General features: G+C 42.1%; 3 protein-coding genes across 6 annotated transcripts; 2 read left to right on the top strand and 1 right to left on the bottom strand.

Moving 5' to 3' along the window:
* Positions 1–1,792: 1,792 nt before the first annotated feature.
* Positions 1,793–18,108, bottom strand: LOC105694283 (probable ATP-dependent RNA helicase CG8611). Of its 4 annotated transcripts, XR_001103522.2 has the most exons (11): positions 17,935–18,108; positions 16,988–17,863; positions 16,650–16,916; positions 16,368–16,588; positions 15,706–16,285; positions 15,410–15,634; positions 11,050–11,392; positions 4,490–4,694; positions 2,171–2,411; positions 1,912–2,037; positions 1,793–1,827 (listed from the first exon to the last, which is right to left on the bottom strand). XR_001103522.2 is itself a non-coding variant. In XM_012414815.1 (10 exons), the coding sequence occupies exons 1-9, from the start codon at positions 18,001–18,003 to the stop codon at positions 2,276–2,278; spliced, it is 2,922 nt and encodes a 973-aa protein (XP_012270238.1). In that variant the 5' UTR covers positions 18,004–18,108; the 3' UTR covers positions 1,799–2,037; positions 2,240–2,275. The 4 variants fall into 4 exon arrangements, 2 of the variants coding, with proteins under 2 accessions (XP_012270238.1, XP_012270230.1); XR_001103520.1 differs by having other exon boundaries at positions 1,799–2,037; XM_012414815.1 differs by having other exon boundaries at positions 1,799–2,037; positions 2,240–2,411.
* Positions 13,615–14,946, top strand: LOC105694300. The gene is made up of 3 exons (XM_012414832.2): positions 13,615–13,965; positions 14,152–14,346; positions 14,698–14,946. The coding sequence occupies exons 1-3, from the start codon at positions 13,933–13,935 to the stop codon at positions 14,806–14,808; spliced, it is 339 nt and encodes a 112-aa protein (XP_012270255.1). The 5' UTR covers positions 13,615–13,932; the 3' UTR covers positions 14,809–14,946.
* A 476-nt stretch (positions 18,109–18,584) lies between the features above and the next one.
* On the top strand, positions 18,585–20,196 carry LOC105697254. Its single transcript, XM_012420448.2, has 5 exons — positions 18,585–18,676; positions 18,895–19,042; positions 19,125–19,207; positions 19,289–19,436; positions 19,746–20,196. The coding sequence occupies exons 1-5, from the start codon at positions 18,623–18,625 to the stop codon at positions 19,958–19,960; spliced, it is 648 nt and encodes a 215-aa protein (XP_012275871.1). The 5' UTR covers positions 18,585–18,622; the 3' UTR covers positions 19,961–20,196.
* Positions 20,197–20,407: the final 211 nt, after the last annotated feature.

Raw genomic sequence — 20,407 nt, 5'->3', positions numbered from 1 at the left:
TTTTCCGGGTTTTCAATTCGACGGGTCTTCCAGGGAGCTGACACTGTTATTCTTCGAGACTAGTGTTTGCAGCGACCTCTGGATCTATAGTACCGGAAGTATGAACTAGCAAATTTCCCGCCATAAATTGAAATGTGAATAAAATTCAGAAACTGTTATTTCAGAAGAAATGATCTAATATTAGTGTAAAATTTGCAGTTAATAAGGTTAGGTAATTTATTAGCTGCCTTACTTTAAATTTCTAACTTTATAATTTAGTTATAATCATTTCTTATCAATTACAAAATTTTAAGTTAATGCAATGTGATTTGAAATCATTATTTTCAGATCGATCGGGTTCGTAATATGAACAAATATGAATAATAATGGGATAAATAAAATTTTATTTTTTTTATAATAATCTATGAGTTTCACAGAAACATAACCCATAGTAATGTCATTTCCATTCTACTTGCCAAGTTACATATATCTATATATAGACATAAATATACTTTCCTACCACTTTTTCCAGTAATTATTTACTGCTAAAGTTTATTACATTCTCTATTATTACAGCTATTACCGCCATTACAGGTTATTTCAAATTTATATGATTTCGCCATTTGAAAATTTGAAATAAACAGAAGAAGGTACGCTGAGTGGAAGGTAAAAAATGAAAATCATAGATGTCGCCAGGGCATTACAGGGTACTGAAGAAATAATACAGATGTCGTTGGTCGTTTTAATGAGTAACCCGCAAGTGCAAAATTAGTTCCTCACTTCCGTCTACGAGGTCAAGTGGCGCTGCAAACACCACCTAATTTCTCCGATTGCGTACTCCAATTTCAAGCAATGTTCCGTATCTTTTATGCAGTTCGTCCTCCTGGCCTCTGGTGCCCATGGATGCCCCCTTCGGAATTCTTCTCCGCGAAGGCAGGCAAGGGTCATTAATCCAGAGTCCGAGTTTCGCCGTGAACTTAGCGAGTAATACGGTACATTATCGCGTTAAGGCGCGGTCGTTCGCGCAGCTTGAGCGCGATTCAGCAATTCCGATCTCGCCGGTCGCTATCTATCTCCCGGTGGTGGTAGCGGAGAAAGAAGGCGTAATTAAATTAAATTAAGCCCCCCCTTGCTTGGCGGCGATAGTTCGCCGACGGCGGCTTTATTTGCAAGCAATTTGCGATCGCCGGGCAAAAAATCGGAAAATAATGCCGGGGTATTAATCATAACCTCCCGCTCCCGTCTGTGCCTCCGCCTCGCGACCGACTCTCACCCCCGGACGAGTAAATACGCCTTGCAATTGCACTCGCTTCTTCCAGACTAACGAATCGGTTCCTCGAGAATTCAGGTGAGGTGCAAGAAACGAACCGGCACCGGAAACGCGTCGAATGCCTCGACTTCGAGCCGTCGAAATATATTTTTCGAGCCTCGCTAACGAGACGCGCTCATTCGAATCGCGTGCTTCCTTTCCGCAATTCGAGCCAGATTCGCGTAACGCCTTGAGCTCTTGCGGAATATCTCTTGAAAGGTAAAACTGCACTGTTAAAAAATTCATACACTTTTAGTACACAAGGTCGCAGTAAAATTATAAATTTGACGTCTTAATGGTGAATTAATATACATTTATTATAAAATTCTAAGTAGACTTATAATTTCATAACATCGTGTCGTAATTTTGTGAAATTGCGGAGAAAAATTATATGTTGGATATTCGAAAGTCATTTAGCACGCATTGTATGTAAATTTTTTACATGAGTTCTTAATTTTATTATCGTTTATTTTTAAACAAATTTAATCGAGAGATGACAAGTATCGGTGGTACTGGCGGAGAAGCATTGTAGCGACATTCTTGAGTCCGAGAAATATTTAAATAATATTTTTAAAAATTATTACAATCAGTAGAGGACTTCGGTAGCAGCGTGGACAACGTACCTGCTACTTTCCCGTGAATTTTCGGGGTTCGCTACCCCGATAATTGCAATAAGATTTTTTTCAGCGTTTAAGATCTCTCTATAATCGTCCTCGAACGTGCCCGGAACAAATGTCAAATTTGTATGTCTGCAAAAAAAAATAAAACCGTTCAAAATCGAGTACTGATCAACACAAATGTTATAACATATATTATAAATTTATTCCACGTATGTACTAAATTTGTAATATATTTGAAGATATGTTATAAAATTTTGTATACCATGTCTGAATAAAACTTCCAACAAAAATGTTATATAATTATCATATTTTTTATTAACAGGATATGAACTTAAAAATCGGCTCCCCGGATGCACCTAAGAATCGATCAAATCTTGCGCGGTTTCTTGACGGGTTCTAAACCGCTTCCATATTCCGAGGTATTGAGCATCCTGACGCGCTTCAAGAGTCCCGGCCTCTGCGCGCCGCCGCCATCTTGTCTCTTCCGCGGTCGCTCGTTCGTCCTGAAAGCAAGAGAAGGGCCGTAATCTTCGCGTTAAGGCTAACCCGCAATTTTCGGCGATCCAACTTAAACGGCATGTGGTCCCGACTCGAGCCGAGGACAACGCGGTAATGGAAAAGTGACAAAAAATGCCTCGCCTTAAAACGGGCCACGCATAAGGCCGCCAACTGGCGTTCTCTCTTTCCTTTTATCCGAAACGGTTGCGCTATGGCGGCGACCTAACCCCAAAAAAAGGGAGAAAAGCTTTCCTTTTCGGTGCCTTCCCCCCCGAGTACCAGAAAGCCCCATCGATTTTCCAATTCCAAATATCCAATTTCATATATTCTCCGTTCACGACGCGATCGCGGACTGAGAAAAAAAAAAAGTTTCTAATGAAAAAAATAATTATCTCCCACAAATAAGTCGTCCCAATTCCGAAGAAACGTCGCATCCAATTCCTGCGATTTCATTTGACTCGTCATTCTTTGAATTAACATAATGCTTCTTTGTTACCATTTAAAGAATACCATTGTCTCTGGTTGAATGAACATTTCTTTAGAGGGCATTAAGATGATACGAGAGGGTCTTTCCATATATATCAAAACGTGAAGATATAAAACTTTTCTCCAAACTGGGTGCACCCAATCATTTGAAACTTCAACCCGGGATTACGAAGGCCCAAAGGACAAACATGACAGTCGTGAAATTTCATATTTCGAAAAATAAAATCTATATTCATCTCGAACGAGAAGCAAAAAAAATCATTTTTAAAAAAAACGAAAATTCAAGGCCATTGCGTTCTTCCATGGGGCCTTTATAATCACTGTTATAAAGTGTTAAAATTTCCGATAATCCGGAGAAAAGTTTTCTAAATATTTTCACATATATATATATGTATATGTATGTATATATAAATGTTATATATATAGAATGACCCTTTCATATCACTTTAATGAGCGCGACCTCGCTCCTCGTCCTCCTCCAGTCCGCGATCCAATCGCCTCGGCACCGTCCAGCCGCCCCTCCCGAGTTTTCCCGCGAAGGAGGCCCGAGTCGCCAACGAGATCCCCGCAGCCCGCCTTTCGCCCATTAAAAGTCGCTCTCGTCGGGAGAGCGGGCGTCCAGTGGGGTCGGCGGCTCCTAACGACGGGCGGAAAGCCCGCCCATTGAAATCGCATTAAACGTCGACGCGGAGCGTCCTCCGAAAAGGTGGCCGGCGGCCCGGCGGGCCGGGGCTTCCGTAAATGGCCGGGCCGGAAGCGGCGTCGCATCAGTCTGTTTAACAGCCGTATTGTATAATTATGGACAATGGGCGACCTCGCCGGAGGGGGGCGGGCCCGGTCCGGGGTCACGTGATGCGCGTACTGCGCCGAGTCGAGTCGAGTCGACGAGCCGCCGACGGCCGAGCGGCCGCCACTGCCGCGCGACGCGTCCGCCCGCTCGGTCGACATGACGGACGACGTCGCGCGACAGTTTTGACGGCGGCGACGTTGCCGGACCGGCGCCGGCCCCGTCCCGTCCCGGTCCGTGGCGCGGCCGCGGTCGCCGAGGCAACCCACGCGTGAATCCGTCGTTAAGGTGATACGAAAGGGTCATTACGTACGTATCGAAACGTCCAAATATTTACACCGCATTTCTCCAAACTGGGTGCACCGAATAATTTGAAACCGCAGCACGTGATTATGGAGACCCTAAGGAAGAACGTGGGGCTCGTGAAATTTAATTAAAAAAAAAAAAGTTGATTCTAGCCTGGGATAAATCAATTTTTTATTAAAAATGAAATTTCACTCGCCCCACGCCCTTCCTTAGGGCCTCCATACTCACGTGCTGAAGTTTCCAACGATTCGGTGCATCCAGCTTGAAGAAAAGTTTTATGAATACTTTTTTAAACTTCATATACGTAGAATGACCATTTCGGATCACCTTAAGGTGATAATGTTTAAGTTGTAAATTTTTAAATTCTCATACTTTCTCGAGAAAGTTTTGGGAAAATGACCGATATGTTGGCAGGGAATTCTCATCGGTCCTGACGTAACTTTCCGCGTTTAGAACTAATAATAGCAGGACCATCAGGTCCACGGCATGCAAAGGCGTACTCACTTTTCCTCGACATTCGAGAACCTGTTGTCGTGTCGTTTCCCGGGTTCGGCTTCTCTCAGAGTCCTGCCGATCGCGCCGATCCGCTGCGGCGGGTCCCTCAGGGCGAAGCTCTTGGCGAAGTGTCCCAGGTGGAGGTCCTTGCGGTTGAAGACTTCCCGCATGTCCTTAGGGTAGCTCGCGTAGAAGCGCACCCAGGATACGTACGCTGCGAAGACGAGCAATGACTCACCCGGCATGCGTCGAGGAAACATTTCAAGGAACCGCGGAAATATTTCGTTGATTTTAAAAATAATTACACGACCCTAATAAACTAGAATAAATTGGACGCAACGCATCTCCCCTAGTAGCACAACATATTTGTCCTATATTTTCTATATATTTAACGAATATCCTACATCTTGTAAATATTTACCAGACATTTGAAATATTTGCAAAACGTTTACTTTAGAATATTATCTCTATAATATTTATTAGCTCCATGTGTTTTCATAATATTTTGCCACCAGGTATACAAAATATTTCGTTTCATTTTAACACAAGTACTTTTTAAATATTATCTGCCGAATACATTATAAACGTTTTAAAAATATTTAAAATCAAAGTCACACGTTTAGCTCCCATAATGAAATAGTGGAACGAAAATATTAGAAAAATTTCTCGGGTATCTTTGATACCAAATGAAGTGTCCGATAATAGTCGTGAAGTAAAAAATGTTTTTCTATTACACGATCATAATTTAAAAAATATAATTTCTATATACGTTTATAATTTATTGTAACTAAATATGTCGTTCAGATTTTCAACAAATATTTCGGATATCTTCGAATGAAATCTACAAGAAATCTTAAAAAATCTGTCGCTTGAGATATTTAGCAAAGATTACTAACAAATATTTAGGAATTATTCTATGCTACCGGGGTCCTCGGAATTATCAGAATTTATTTGAATTTATTTAAATTAATTTGCGTCGAGTATTCTGTGAATTAACGAAATATTTCTCGGGGACTAGTCAATGAAATATTTTTTAAGGTGAATGAATCTTTTTTTTCTTTTCCTTTCATACAAGGAAAGAATCGCCTCGTCCGGAGTCCCGACATTCCGCTGAAAGCCGGGTCACGTGTCCCGATCGGGACACTCTCGCGCCCTTATTAATCGCGGTTCCATTAGGTTCCCGTAGGGGGACTCCGGGCCCCATGGTGGGCTATTAAGGGGCATTAACGGGGGTAGAGTCAAGTGCTGTGGCTAATAGTCGCCCTACTTCCGCGCGGGTGAGAAACCCCGGGGTCCTTCGTTCCTGAGGGAGGTTAACGCGTCTCCACCACCGTGCGAAATTCCGATCCCATCTCGGAATTGCGACCCCCAGGCAACTTTCTCTTCTCGAGTCGCTCCCCAAAGTCTATCTACGGTCAACGAACGAAAATGTCGAAATACCTCCGATCCGGTTTTAAGGTGTTACGAAAGTGCCACATATACCAAAAAGTCAAAATGTTTATAAGACTTCTCCAGACCGGGTACGCCGCATAATTTGAAACTTTAGAATTCCCGAAATTTCCAATTTCCTAGAAAAAAAAATACATCTCTTTATCCCGGTCAAGAACCAAAGAAAGAATTTTTCTTCTTTCGAAAAATGAAATTTTCCTGAATTTCATGCGCTCTTCGTTCACCTCCATGATCACGCGTTAAAGATTACAATTATTCGGTGCCCCCGGTTTGGAGAAAGGTTTTATAAATATTTTGACGCTGCACTCGTTCGAAATTCTACGCTGAGAAAAATAATATTAATTCAACGGTGCCAATGAAATATTTCGTTAATTCAGAAAACAATTAGTCGAACGATCTGTAAACTGAAATAAATTCTCATAATTCTGAAGAAACGTTGCATCCAATTTATTCGTGGTTTATTTGCATGAAATAATTCCTAATCTTTCGTTAAGTCCTCGAATTAACGAAACGTTACTTCGGTGCCGTTCGAAGGAATATTCCCTATTGTCCTGTTTTTCTCAACGTAGGAAGAATCGGATGAATGTGCGACGCCACCCCGAGGTTTCGAAGGAACCTATCGCCTCGCATCCGGCTTTTACGAGCTCCTCTTCCCGAACTCTCGGCTAGGAAGTCCTCGGATCCTTCTCGAAAGTTCGGCCCGATCCCGCCAGGCGGAAACGGGCGAAATGTTTTTCCCCATTTAGCGCATAAATCTCGTGGGCGCGGGCGTCGGCGGCGGCATTGTTCCTAAGTGACGTAACCGCGTCTTATTGTATTTGTATCCTGTATCGCATCGTTAAGAGTATCTCGCCACAAAGCGTAAGTGGTTTTGACGGAAGCCACATTCAGCGGTCGGATTGTGTCCGCCCTGCCGTCAACCCCCGAGTCGACGACGAAATACGCCCCGTTCGTCGTAACTCCGAGAGGCGAAATCTGCCGGGGAGCGGCGAGCGCCGCCATCTTGAAAACGGTTGGAAGTAAACGGCAAGGAAAATGAGATATCACGGGAGAAAGTAAAAAGACGCGCGTAGAAATTCCCGGAGATAATTATAATCCATCTTGGATGATTTATCCTTCATTAAAACTCGGACGTATAAGGTACACCCTTCCAAGAATCGTTTGGCGACAAGTCTTGAAATCTGAGAGGCATGAAAATGCCTTCGAACCTCGCGAGATAAATTTCACCTTAAAAATAACGAAACTATTGAATCGCAACGTTACTCCCGGACAATTTGGTAAATCAGGGTTCATCGATTACAACCTCGTAAAATAAGACAACCTGGAATCTGCCGGGGAGCGGCGAGCGCCGCCATCTTGAAAACGGTTGGAAGTAAACGGCAAGAAAAATGAGATATCACGGGAGAAAGTAAAAAGACGCACGTAGAAGTCCCCGGAGATAATTATAATCCATCTTAGATGATTTATCCTTCATTAAAAACCGGACGTATAAGGTACACCCTTCCAAGAATCGTTTGGCGACTACAAGTCCTGAAATTCGAAAGGCATGAAGATGCCTTCGAACCTCGCCGAATAAATGTCACCTGAAAAATAAGGAAACTATTGAATCACGACGTTACTCGCGGAAAATTTGGTAATTCAGGGTTCATCGATTACACCCTCGTAAAATAGAACAACACGGAATTACTGCATAGCACATATCGGCAGGGTTGATAAAAATCAGGATTTCTTTTTTTCACATAAAAAAAATTGCTGCCGTTTAGTCGAATTATAAATCATGGCTTTTTAAAAAATATCTTAGTTTAAATAGACTCCTCGTATGAAATATAAGGTTAAATAGATGTTATTAGAAGATACGCGGAAGACCCTAAACGTTGTAACGGGGAGTAGAGACGTAAAAATGGCGGACCCTTCGTCTCGGGCCAAACAAGCGAAAAAGCAGAAAAGGAAAGACGGTGGACGCTCGTTTCGAACTTGTATACGAGCATCTTGAAAGCGGGGAAAATAAAGGGAAGGGAGAGAAAGCATAAAGTGAAGAGAAAAGGGGAAAAGCAACGCCGCTCGGGTCTCCTCTTACCGCGGCGTCGTATCTAGGATTTGCGAAACGTATCGCGGATTCCCCACCGAGTATATAATACGGCGAATCGAGTCTTGCGTGGAGTGGAATCCTCGGAGAGTTACGTCGAGGGGTGTATAGTCGGCTCTCGGGGGTGTGAGTCGTATATACGGGATAAAGTGGATGAATCCCTTAGCTTAGTGGCGAGGGTCGGAACCCAGGGGGTTGTTCCATGGAGCTGTACTCGCTATTGAGGGCTGTTCGGCTCTATTGGGGTGATAATGTTACGAATTAGCGAGATTTCCACTTCTCCGACTCGCCCCTGCCACCCTCCGCCGTGACGGCAGCCAAGAATTAAATAACTCGACCAATTCTGACCCAACCTGTTCGCAATTCTCCTCCCCCGGAAAAAATATGCCCCATTTGCACATTTAGCAAAGGATACCATAACCGATAAAGTTTTGCTCCTACACTGAGAAATATGTACAACTGGAGGCGAATCAATTTTAGTCATATATGAACCTAGTAGACCTTTACTTATTTCTACATTTTTCGTTTACTTAAAAGTATTTCACATTTAATTCTCGTCAAGAAATAATTACTTCAGCCGTTGAACATTTCACTTTAATCAACTATCCGATTTTTAAATAGGCACATTTATTTCACTTCAAGTACCTGATTTTTCTCAGTGTACTTCCAGAATAATCCCACCGACAAATCTTTGGAATTATATATCAAATCGTGGACGTAACCATTGAGAGCTTTCTTTAAAATAAATATATATATACTTGCTAAATTTGCAAACGAATTACTTGCAACAGACAAAAAGTATTCTTGTCGCTCTCGCGATATGTCGGACCTTAAAATTAATTCATTAAAGTAGTTAACTCTCAAAAATCAAGTTTCACGAGGGTCGGGACCTTCCGTGGAGGAAAAATGATTCGGTACATCCAATTCGGAGAAAAGTTTCATAAACGAGACCTCTTTAACGTCACTTTCATACGTCCCCTTAAAACATTCGCGATCGGCAAATTTTTTCCGTCTCAAATACTGAGTACCGGCGAAAATAATGAAATTCTGAAACTGGTTGCCGCAAACTTGTATCGCATATCGTCATGGACGTGATTCACGTCAGCGGCAATCAGGAGTAGAATTTAAAATGACGTGAATTCACGTCAGTGGCAGTCAGGAAATAGAATTTAAAATGACGTGAATTCACGTCAGCGGCAACCCGAAATAGAATTTAAAATGACGTGAATTCACGTCAGCGGCAATCAGGATTAGAACTTGAAAAGACGTGATTTCACGTCAGCGGTCGCGAATGTGTTAACGTCGCGTATAATTCGCGACGTAGTCTCTCCCGCCCCCCTGGTCACAGCGATCGTCGCCGACCCGAGTTTCTACGGCCATCTGCGAGTCCAGGAGTATTTGGGGCCGGTTGTTCCCCGTTTCCGGGAGAGTGGCGTAAACGAAAAGCCGCACTCGTCGCGGCTGGATGGACCGCTCGGCTCGGCAGCCGGAAACCGGGTGGGCGAATCAATCGGCGAGCGCGTGACAAATTAAGTCGCACTCTCCGCGTCGACCAATCGGCGTCGCGGGAAAAGTGCGAGGGACGGGGGGAGAGCGACCGTCCGCTCGCACGTGGCGATCGATCGATCAATCGACGCTCGCGCGTCCGGGGAAACGGTCAAGTGGTTAGTTGTGTAGCGTCAGTCAAATCGGGGCTCGCTAACCGCTCGAAAACCGCGGCTAAGTCTTCGTGTAAAGTCCGGAAGGGAAACCCTCCCGGAAGATTTATTGCCCCCGGTTTTCCCGGGCTGAGAAATAACACCGACGGCGAAAATCGAACGTATCGATTGCTTAGGTTTAAACCGAGATTTAACTCGTTTAGACCCGCCGTAGACGAGTTAAACCTCGGTTAACTCGAGTTACGAAAAAACGGCCTTAACCCCTTAACTTGTGCGCTCTAGTTAATTCGAGCGCGCTAAACAGACCAAACTGTGCACACTCGAGATAATTCGAGCGGCGATGTATTTTATGCTACTATAATTTTTCACACTCGAATATAATCGAGAATTTTATTTTTTCGCGAAGACAATGATCTAGTGTTTTTTACATAAAAAAATTGATTCTTTTGGCCGGTTTTTTTTTAATCTGTGCGTTAAGGGATTAAACGATCGTTAGATTACTGGCTATTCTCGAAAGTTCTCCTAGAAATTGATTACATTTATTGATTGAACTAAGATATTTGTTAAAAATCCTGATTTGAACAAAATCAGCGATTTTTCATCTTTTCAAAGAAATCGTCATTTTCATTAAAAAAAAAAAAAAACGCGGAGGGATGACGGGAGACATCTCGAGCGTTCAGTTTAGAAACGGGAACGAGGCGTTCGTTCGCATCAAGAACGACGCGGTGAGGACGGATTCGAGTCGACGGATAATGGATTTATTATCGCAGGGAATAAATTCTTTCCCGTAACGACCCTAATAGAGTAACCACGGGTAGGGCAAACAAGATCATCCCTCCTCGTCCAGGGGCTATGTAAATAGGCGTGGTGCGACCGAATGCGAGAGCGAGCCCGAGAGGAGCCATAACGCGACGTATGGGGTGATTTTATATGCGGCTAGGGTGCCCACCGAATTGGTTTAACCTACCCCTAAAGTCAGCTCGCGCCGATCTTCGCCGAAAAACCGCCCCAACTCGGGGGCAACCTCCCCCGGATGAGCCTTCTTCCGGAGTCCTTTGCCCTGGAGGACTCCGCGATCGGTTCCGCGCCGTATCCGTATCTAAACTCAGTCTCTATACTCTACACGACGACGTAAAATGGTTCACTTCCTCCCTTATCCCGGAATAATTAAAAAACCATGGGGCCGGTTTCCAAAATTCTATCATGAGTAACCCGGACCGTGTACCTTTACGCTCAAATATGTATTTGGCTCGAAACTCCACCTTTCCACCCCGGTAACATCTTCCAGCGATTCCTTCCTTGGGAAATTTCGGAACATCGTTGTTCCTTCCGAAATGTGGGAGAGATATTGAACGCGTACCGAGATTTACCCTCACCTTTGCAAGCCTTTTCCCGAAGTTTCTTATTTTTCAGGACGCTGGCCTCGAATGCGTTCTGCAGCGCCGTGGCAGCAGCTTGGGCGGAACTGCACCGCGACGTGGGACCCACCAAACTGTTCAACGCCTCGTCCATGTCTCGCTGCTTGATCCTTATCCTCCTAGACTCCAACATCCGAACAAACTGGACTTCCGGGGGAGTTAGAAAAATGGTAGCTGATCCCGATGATCCCGCCCGCGCCGTTCTTCCTATCCTATGCACGTAATCTCTGGCCGAAGTCGGACCCGTGTACTGGATGACGCTGTCCACTTTCGGCAGGTCCAAACCCCTAGCTGCCACATCCTGAAACATTGTATCAATTGCATCAACAATTGCCTTAAACCCTGCTACATGTCCCCACTAATATGTACACCACATTTTAGTGCGTTACAATGTTACCCATATTTATACATTTGTAATTTTCAATTATTCCACTCAACGTTATTCTGTCTAAAACTTCGTTTAAGAGACGCGTGAAAATTTATATAAATTTACATTGATTTTTATCAGCGTTGCAAATCAGGAAACTCGGTAAAGTATCGCGCCAAATATACCCTCGCCCCCGTTGTTGAGACGTGTGAAAGTCTATATAAATTCGCGTAGATTTTTATCAGCATAGGCACCGCAAATCAGGAAACTCGGTAGAGTATCGCGCCAAATGTCCTCTTGCACTCGTTTCGTTTATCCCGCTGGGTGTTTCAAGGATGCATCGGAGTTCGCCAAATCGGGACAAATGTCTTGCAAAGCATAATCTGTATCTTGGGTTGGTAGAATATCGCGCCAAATATACCCTCGCACCCGTTGTTGAGACGTGTGAAAATATATATAAATTTACATTGATTTTTATCAGCGTTGCAAATCAGGAAACTCGGTATAGTATCGCGCCAAATATACCCTCGCACCCTTTGTTGAGACATGTNTATACCCTCGCACCCTTTGTTGAGACGTGTGAAAATCTATATAAATTCGCATCAATTTTTATCAGCATAGGCACCGTAAATCAGAAAACTCGGTAGAGTATCGCGTCAAATGTCCTCTTGCACTCGTTTCGTTTATCCCGCTGGGTGTTTCAAGGATGCCTCGGAGTTCGCCAAATCGGGACAAATGTCTTGCAAAGCATAATCTGTATCTTGGGTTAGGGTTCGGTTCTTCGCAACTGGAAGAGCAAGGCCAGGATGGCGCCCGCTGGGGACCCCAGCAGCGAACGTTTGAGCATCGTTCTCCATCGGCTCTATGTTTGGATAGCTAATGATTTAGGGCCGCTGGCCGGTTAAAATTCCGCTTGATGGCTCGACCGGTAGGGGGTGGCGACCGGCCCGAAAAATTCCTTCACGGAAAGGTATATATTTCGTCCGTTTTATCGAATTAATTCAGCGACCTCCCTCTCGTGGACCGAAAGAACCCGACGAGGCGACGAAAGACTCGGCCTAGGCCATTACGGAAAATGGATTACACCGCAGGAAATGGACGTTTTGAGACACGGAAACGAACCGACTAATTCCGGAGAGACTCATTTTCGAGCGCATCCGCGTCTTTCGACGCCTTTTCCATTTTAAAATCAGGTCCTGCTACCACCGTATCGCACCCATTCCTTTCTATACGTATATTGCAGTTTCATCCCATGGGAAATAAAAATCCCGATGGATAAAAGATATACCAGACTGCTGGGGGAGAAATTTGGAAGATAAGTTCCGGAGAAAAGTTCCACAAACGAGACCTTTCGTATCGATACTACGGTATCATAAAAAATGCTGTGCCCCTCGCAAAGAAAAATCCAACAATTAAAACAGGAAATGTAAATCGAGACGCAAGATTCGTATATTAATTTAGGAGATCGGTTTAAGGGGTTATACCACTTTGAAATTTTCAAAAAATGCAAAAAAATTTTTACGCCGATATTTTACGCGTTTTTCTTAAAACTGCATTTTAAAAATCGGTGGGCACTCTAGCTCCGCTAATTTTCAATCAATCGTCTTGATTATTTTTTATTTTATTCATGATATGTTTATCTAGCGAAATACGTATGGTTTTTTCAATGTATTGATATTCGCGTTTTTTATGCAACATTAATTAACAAAATTTAGGGAAAAATACGTATCTTTCCTTTGAAATCGATACTATTTTGTGAAAAATGCATATTTTTGAAAACGGCTACGCATTTCGCTAGCTTTTTGGCTACAGAAACTAATTCTTTTTCGTTCATTGATCTAGCTTAAACCTGGACTAAGTTATCGTACCCACCGCACGATCATCGATTTTCACAGCGCTCCGGTAAATCGCGTTTCAAGCCGTCATTTTTGTAAATAAAAACATGCAGAAAAAAATATTTTGTAGTTTAATAGTAGTATAATACCTTACTGTACTTTAATTTGGATAAAAACGTTTAAATTCTTAAAAAGAAATTCTTGAAAAACCGTAATTTTTGGGTGGGTCAAAGTGGTGTAACCCCTTAAGAGTGTCTCCGAAATACCTCGCGTCGGAGGAAGACTCTAGAGGGAAAAAACGGCTGAAGAGTTACAAGGACGGAAATGGACGACGACACCCCGGGTGGGAAAACGAGGTATCTAGTAATGGGGCACATCCCATTCTCGAGGAGGATCGGAGAATCTATTTCGGAGCGTGCTCGAGAGGATCGAAGGGACCGGCAAACGGAGCGTAAGGGGATCGGACAAGCGAGTCAGTGCCACCGGTTTCGGCTGGGCCACTGACGCTCGTGAAGTGGATTAATGGTGGCGATTAAAACAAACGATCGTTTAAGAGCGGGCCACGATCGCAGAGATCGGAAACGGATAGCCGCTCAAAACATCTCACTCGGCCCATAGATCACCCGGGTAGGATCCTCCATGCTGGGCCCGGCGAGCATCCCGCCGATGCCGGTGGGTTTCACCGTATAAATTAATAACGTTGAAATAACGCGGAGTAGTGCCGTAAAAAGTGGGCGGTTTACATCGGAAACATTTCGGGGCCGCGTTTAGCGGCTATAACTCCGACTCGTTCGCGTGCTTTCCGTGACGGTGAATTCCTTTTTTAACGCCGCGGCTTCGATGTATTTATGTTTTAAGGGCTCGGCAGGGTACCAAATGGTTCACCACTCGTCAAGGGACAAATGGGCCCTTGAGAAAACCACGGTTCTTCGCAGATTTCCCCAGCCGTTCCGCATCTTCGAGTTTACCACAACTTCCATTCGTGACAAGACATCACTTTTTCTTGAACGCGCCGACCAGAATCGCCGCAAATGGTCGAACACTCGTCGAAAGGTAAACAGTCCTTAAGATGATACGAAAGTCGCTTCAAAGCGGTCTTATTTATGAAACTTTTCACCGAACTAAGTGTACCGAATCGTTTCAAACGTTACAACGTGAATAGGAAGGCTATAAGGAAGATCCTGACGCTCATGAAATTTCAATTTTTTTTTAAATTTCTTTTTAGGCATTTAAAAATTCTATTATAAAAAATGAAATTTCATGGGGACCAGGACCTTCCTTGTTTCACGCAAGATTAATCTTCCAGATGCCACTCTCATATCACCTTAAGGAAACCGCGATTCTCCATTAATTAAAGCACGCGTTTCGGTATCTTTAAAAAGTTCCCTTTTTCAAAACCTGCAGGTTAAAATTGCAGCATCGCATCTTCCCCTGGAAGCCGTGCTCCGCTTCGCTTCGTCATCGCTCATCGAGTCTCGGGAGGGATTCCCAGGGAGTGAATTTCTTGGTGGGTAATTCGTTCTTTGATTCTCCCAATGGTTCGAAACGGAAAGAAAAGGATCGGACTGTCTCTGAGAACGGTAGACCGGCCAGAGTGATCATCGGCTTAGAACGGCTCAGCCACGATAATTATACTTGTTACGGGTGCCTCATGTGTGCGCATAATTTTTAACCTCCGGACGCAGCGTGGGTCCAGAGATATTAAATTCCGTCCTGAAAGAATAAGCCACGGGCTAATTTACAGCTCTGGGAGTGCCGACGGGTATCCTGGCTTTTCTTTCCTTTTTATTATTATTAGTTTTTATGTGGCGGAAGTGACGCGTTGCGGTATATCCCTTATTTACGATCAGACTCGTACCACCGATTACTTATTTCGGAACGGACCCACTTCGCCGTTATTTATAATTACGATCCGCTTTATTTATCGGTCCATGGCCTACGGTTTACCGGCATCGACCTGGCCGTTCCATTTATTAATTGACGACGTCTTAACGGTAACAATGCTTGAAAGAAATCACGGTCGACATTGAAGATCGCATTCTCGTAATGACGCGTTTAGCCAAAATGGAAGAACTATAATATTAAATATATCTTTAAAAGGGAATAATTAACTCACCGTACAGAGAAGCACCCCACTTTTGGCTTTTCGGAATGTGTTGAATACTTCTGTTCTCTCCTTTTGAGTCATGTTGCCATGTAATTTGAAAAACTCTGCATCGACAAGGGGATCCGTATCATATTCTTCGAGGGATGTGCCAAGTACGGAGGATAGAATATCTGTATAATAGTCTACCATGTCCTGAGTCGCCATGAAAATTATTGTCTTGTGTTGCCCAGGGCGCTGATAAATCATAAAATCATTGGAAATGATGTTAAAAATAATTAAACCAGGTTCAATGAGTAGACGATTACCTGACATATTCCAGCAATGCAAGCACTTAATGTGACCATTCTTAGTTTTGGTGGGGTCACGATATAATTTTGGACAACACTTTGGGGGACGATTAAATCTTCATTAATTTCATTTAGATTCCCATCGACGTTTCTCAAATTCTCCTCGGCAGCATCAACTAACACTGGATGCCTTGTCGTAAGACCTGCCAGCTTTTCGACAGCCTGAGTTAACGTTGCCGATAACAAAATGGTCTGCCTTGTGGAGAGGTTAGGATTGTTTATATTTTCATCTGCTTTGCAACTCTCCTTGGTTTTTGTTTCTGTTTTTGATGTTTCCTCAGAGGAATGATTGTCTTCTTCCGAATCACTGTCCGTATCAGAATGATAATTCTTTTTCTGTATTCTCAAAATACTTCCTGGTTCCCTGTTACTTTCTTCATCTTCGGGTTCGGTTGCGTTAGTACTTTCGTCTGCATCGACATCCAACTTTAAACTTTTATTACTATCCAATTTATGTACACCATCGTGAAGAATTTGCAATGGATCGTAGTTCGAATTTTTACTGTCGTTACTAGACACATTCAGTGCAGTGACAATACTGAAATTGAATTACATAAACATTTTGAATTTAAGCAGGAATTCTGACAGATGGTATAATTTCCCATAAAATGGATGCTTACCCTGCAATATCTTTTTCGTATCCCATGTCAAGCATTCTGTCAGCCTCGTCGAGGATTAAACATTTAACGGTATCTAATTTTAAAGCCTCGGTGTGTTTTATATGATCTAATAACCTACCAGGAGTCGCTACTAAAATTGTACATCCACGCCTAAGTCGTGCCTTCTCTGCTTTCCTTTTTTCTCCACCAACTAAATACCCAGGCACGATCCATGTGAATGGCTAAAATCGGACAATATAAACAAAATAATCTATTTTCTCCTTTGACATACGATTTACTTACTTTTATGAGTTTCAGAAAGCACTCGTAAGTCTGCAGGGCTAATTCTCTAGTAGGTACGACAACAAGAGTCATAAGACCATCGCTTCTTAACAACTTTGGTCTAATTTTATGCAACGACTCGACTACTGGTACGGCGTAAGCTAACGTTTTCCCCGAACCTGTTTGCGACCTGACCAGGACGTCTTTACCTGCTAAAATTTCAGGAATTGCTTTCTGCTGTACCGTTGTCATTTTTGTTATTTGCATATTTTGTTCAAGATTTGATACCTGATTAAAAAAATGTAATGAATAATTGCTATAAAAATAATTTTTTGTCAACATACATTTGTGGTACTAACCATAAAGGCATGAACATCCAGATCACTGAATTTCTGTCCAGTAAAAACTTGTTCATTTACTGGTTTAACAAATCTCTGACCGATAATTGGTATCTCAGGATTATTACTAAATAAATATGAGGCCTTTCCTTTTGACCAATGTGGTTTAGTACTTTCTGTGTCCTGTTTTCCTGCCTTATTCTCTCTCATATTTTTTTTCCTAGTCCTACCATTGTTATCTTCGCCTCTATTAAAAATTTTCCTATTTACAATCTGCTTGGGATTGTTTGATTCCAATTTTCCCAAATCACTTTTCAAAAATATTTTCTCTGAATGTTTTAATTTTTGTTTTGTAATCTGTGGATCAGTTGCAACTTTGTCAAACATTCGTTTTAAATCTAATAGACCTGAATTGTTGTCCTTTGGCGAAGATTCCTTAGAAAAGATATCAGATAGCGATTTCTTTTCATTTGTCCCCGCAACATTTTGTTTCCTTACTAAAAGTGGTTTAACAAAATTCTCTTTCGTTGGCTTAGTAAAAGAAACTATCGATTTATCTAAATTCTGATTTATAACATTGGACGCAGTGGTATCGCACGATCCACCTGTCTTCGACTCGGGTAAGGTCTCGGCAAGTTTAACCCTGTCATTTCTTGAAACCATACTGGACTTAATCTTTGATAATTCAACATTCTTGCCACTATTGACTGTCCTCAATTTCCTGGCTACAATTTCACCCAGTGATTTCTGTTTGATTCTTTTCTTGCCACTGATCTGTTCATTGGAAACATTTTGTGGCACAGTTTTACTCACGCTTGGTTTACCTCTTTTTGCTAACAGTTTATTTTTCGATTTCTTTTTTATATTCTTTAAGGACTTCTCCTTTCCTTGAGCTTTCTGTGGTGTTAAATAAATTTATAAGAGAAAACAACAAATGAACACATAACCCTTCTTAACCTATGACTTACCCATTTCGGCTGTAAATCATCTGGACCCGATGAAATGTTTAAACAAATATCCATGTCTTGAACTGTCATTTGTATTTACACGATTTCCGTATGCACAATTGAAAAAGTTTACGTTTACTCGTAAAGAATAAATAAAACGGCACCTTCCATAGACATAACCTATTTCACCGAACACGCGCACGTGTCGAGTTCTCGCGCATCAGAAGTGCGCAATACTTTTCTACCGTTCAGGCGCGAAATTCAAAACTCGTTCGATAAAGACAGCCGAAGATCTTACAGAAAATCTTAAACATGAATTATATTTTTACAATCTGCATATTATAAGGTTTGGATAATATATTGCAAAGTCAGATAACCGGGTGTTGAGTTAATAAATAGATTTCATCAGTTCAAGTATAACCTCTGTGATTAAATAACTAAGCTACCTACAATTATATGTAATTATTTACAGTATTCCAATAATAGTTATTAATCCGAGAATAATTGTAACAAAAATGATTTCACTTGTAATCTCCTTCCAAATCTCCGATGGATATTGATCATGACCCGAGGTGTGTTTACCTATTACCCAAACAATGCCTTGAAACTCTTACTTGAAGGTCGTAACTAGCAAAGCAAGTGATATATTCCAAGATAATTATATGTATCCAGTATGACTTGGGCCTTCGGATCATGAACAGCGGTTAAAATGTGTTGCCTAAGCCGAACTCTCGAAGCTAGAATAATTGGAACTCTAGGAGTAGTACGTATTATTTTCCCCTAAATAATTTAAGCCGTTTGTCAATAAACTTCTTAGTACTTCCAAATCCGCGTGTACCACTTGTAGTTTCATATTTTCTAATTTCCAAAATTGTGTATTAATGTACACGAACGAGTCTTTAAAAGGGAATGCATTTATTCACAATTGATTCCCGCGGAATGGTTTAATTACACAATTAATTTGTTTATTTTAATGATCAGTCCTCCTCGATCCTGATGATAAATATCCTGGTGAGCGACTTCTTCTCCAGGGATAAGGACGACGAGTTGCTGGGCATCCTGCAGACATGGGCGCATTTAGGAATGAATTGGACGCAGATGATGAAAAATTCCCGACTGGAGAAAAAGAGTGAGTGCTACGGCTCATAAATAAGAGCCACTTGACTCGAGGTAAAGTAACGCCCGCTCAATCGAGTACTCTCATTTTTCAGTCGAGACCATTTTAATCTGCTTTCTGGTCTATGCCACGCTCTTTCTGCTTGCCAGCTCCTACTTAATACTGGGATCAGTCGCAGTGAGTAACAAGAATTAACTACCAAGAAAAACTAATCAACTAACACGGCTCATGATTCATTTGAAAATTCAATCTCTCCAGAAAAAACGAAAATATGCCAAACCTTGGTTATTCCTACAAGCGATTGGCATCATAGACCAATTTCTTGCATTCATGGCGTACATAACTCGCAACTCACCTACGGATGACCAATTTGCCTTATATATTCCAACATACATCATGTATATGCGTAAGTAAACGTTTAATACATTTTTTCCACCACAATTCTTACTTAAAGCTGCATCCGATCCATGAAATATAAGTACAGTGAGAAAAAAATGTTTCCGCACTTTCGAAGAATAATTATTTCGCTCAAATAATTATTCTTTTAACGAACGAAATATTTATTTCGTGCGATGAACATTTTTTTCTCAATGTAGGTGGGCTTCTTTAAAATTTTTCCCGAACGTGAAGAGGGCTCATTTTTCATTCCATTATTCCATAGATTTAATCTCTTTTGCTTGTACAAAGACTGTCTTTTTTTTCATTTCTGTTGTAGTTGTCAGTCTGTATTTCTGGTTGGCGGTGTTCGAAGCGCAAAAGACATGGTCTCCGGTTCCTTTGACTATTCCGCAGCATATTGACAACCGTGAAGTTACTACTAATTCCACGACCGACTCGGTCGTGACGAAAACGCCATCATTCCTGGCGAACAATTACTCGTTTTTCGGCCCCCCGTTGTCATCGAATCCTCCGAAACATGAACAGGTTTAGGGATCTGCTGGGCTGATCGTGAAAACCATTCTTAAGACTCGACCACGTCAAGTATTCCAAGCGAGCTTTGTAGCTTTAATGACGCTATTTTAACACGTACTCGGTCTTCGTCCCGCTCCAGCGAAGGCTTTAGCTAGGTTACGAAACTTTAATCTTAACACTGAAATTAATTATCCCGGTAATCGTAGTGAAATTAGTAACGTCAAAAATAAATTAATCGACACGAAGTGACATCATTCCGCATCTTATTCCTCAATAAGTCCTCGTGACGCCTTTCGAGCTCCTCAGGAGATGATGGCGTCGGCAGAGCTGAGTAAAACGCTTTTCTACTTATAATAGAAAATCCAAAATAGTTTTTTCTCATTCTTATTTAAAATACAAAATAGAAAATGCCATTTTACATACTGGATCCCTATTTCATATGACTTTAGTTGAAATAGTTACTTA

The sequence above is a fragment of the Orussus abietinus genome, unplaced genomic scaffold (genome assembly GCF_000612105.2).
Source record: "Orussus abietinus isolate OABI.00-Male unplaced genomic scaffold, Oabi_2.0 scaffold763, whole genome shotgun sequence".
Taxonomy (NCBI): domain Eukaryota; kingdom Metazoa; phylum Arthropoda; class Insecta; order Hymenoptera; family Orussidae; genus Orussus; species Orussus abietinus.
Note: the sequence above shows the minus strand (reverse complement) of the source record. Positions and strands in the feature narration are given on the sequence as shown.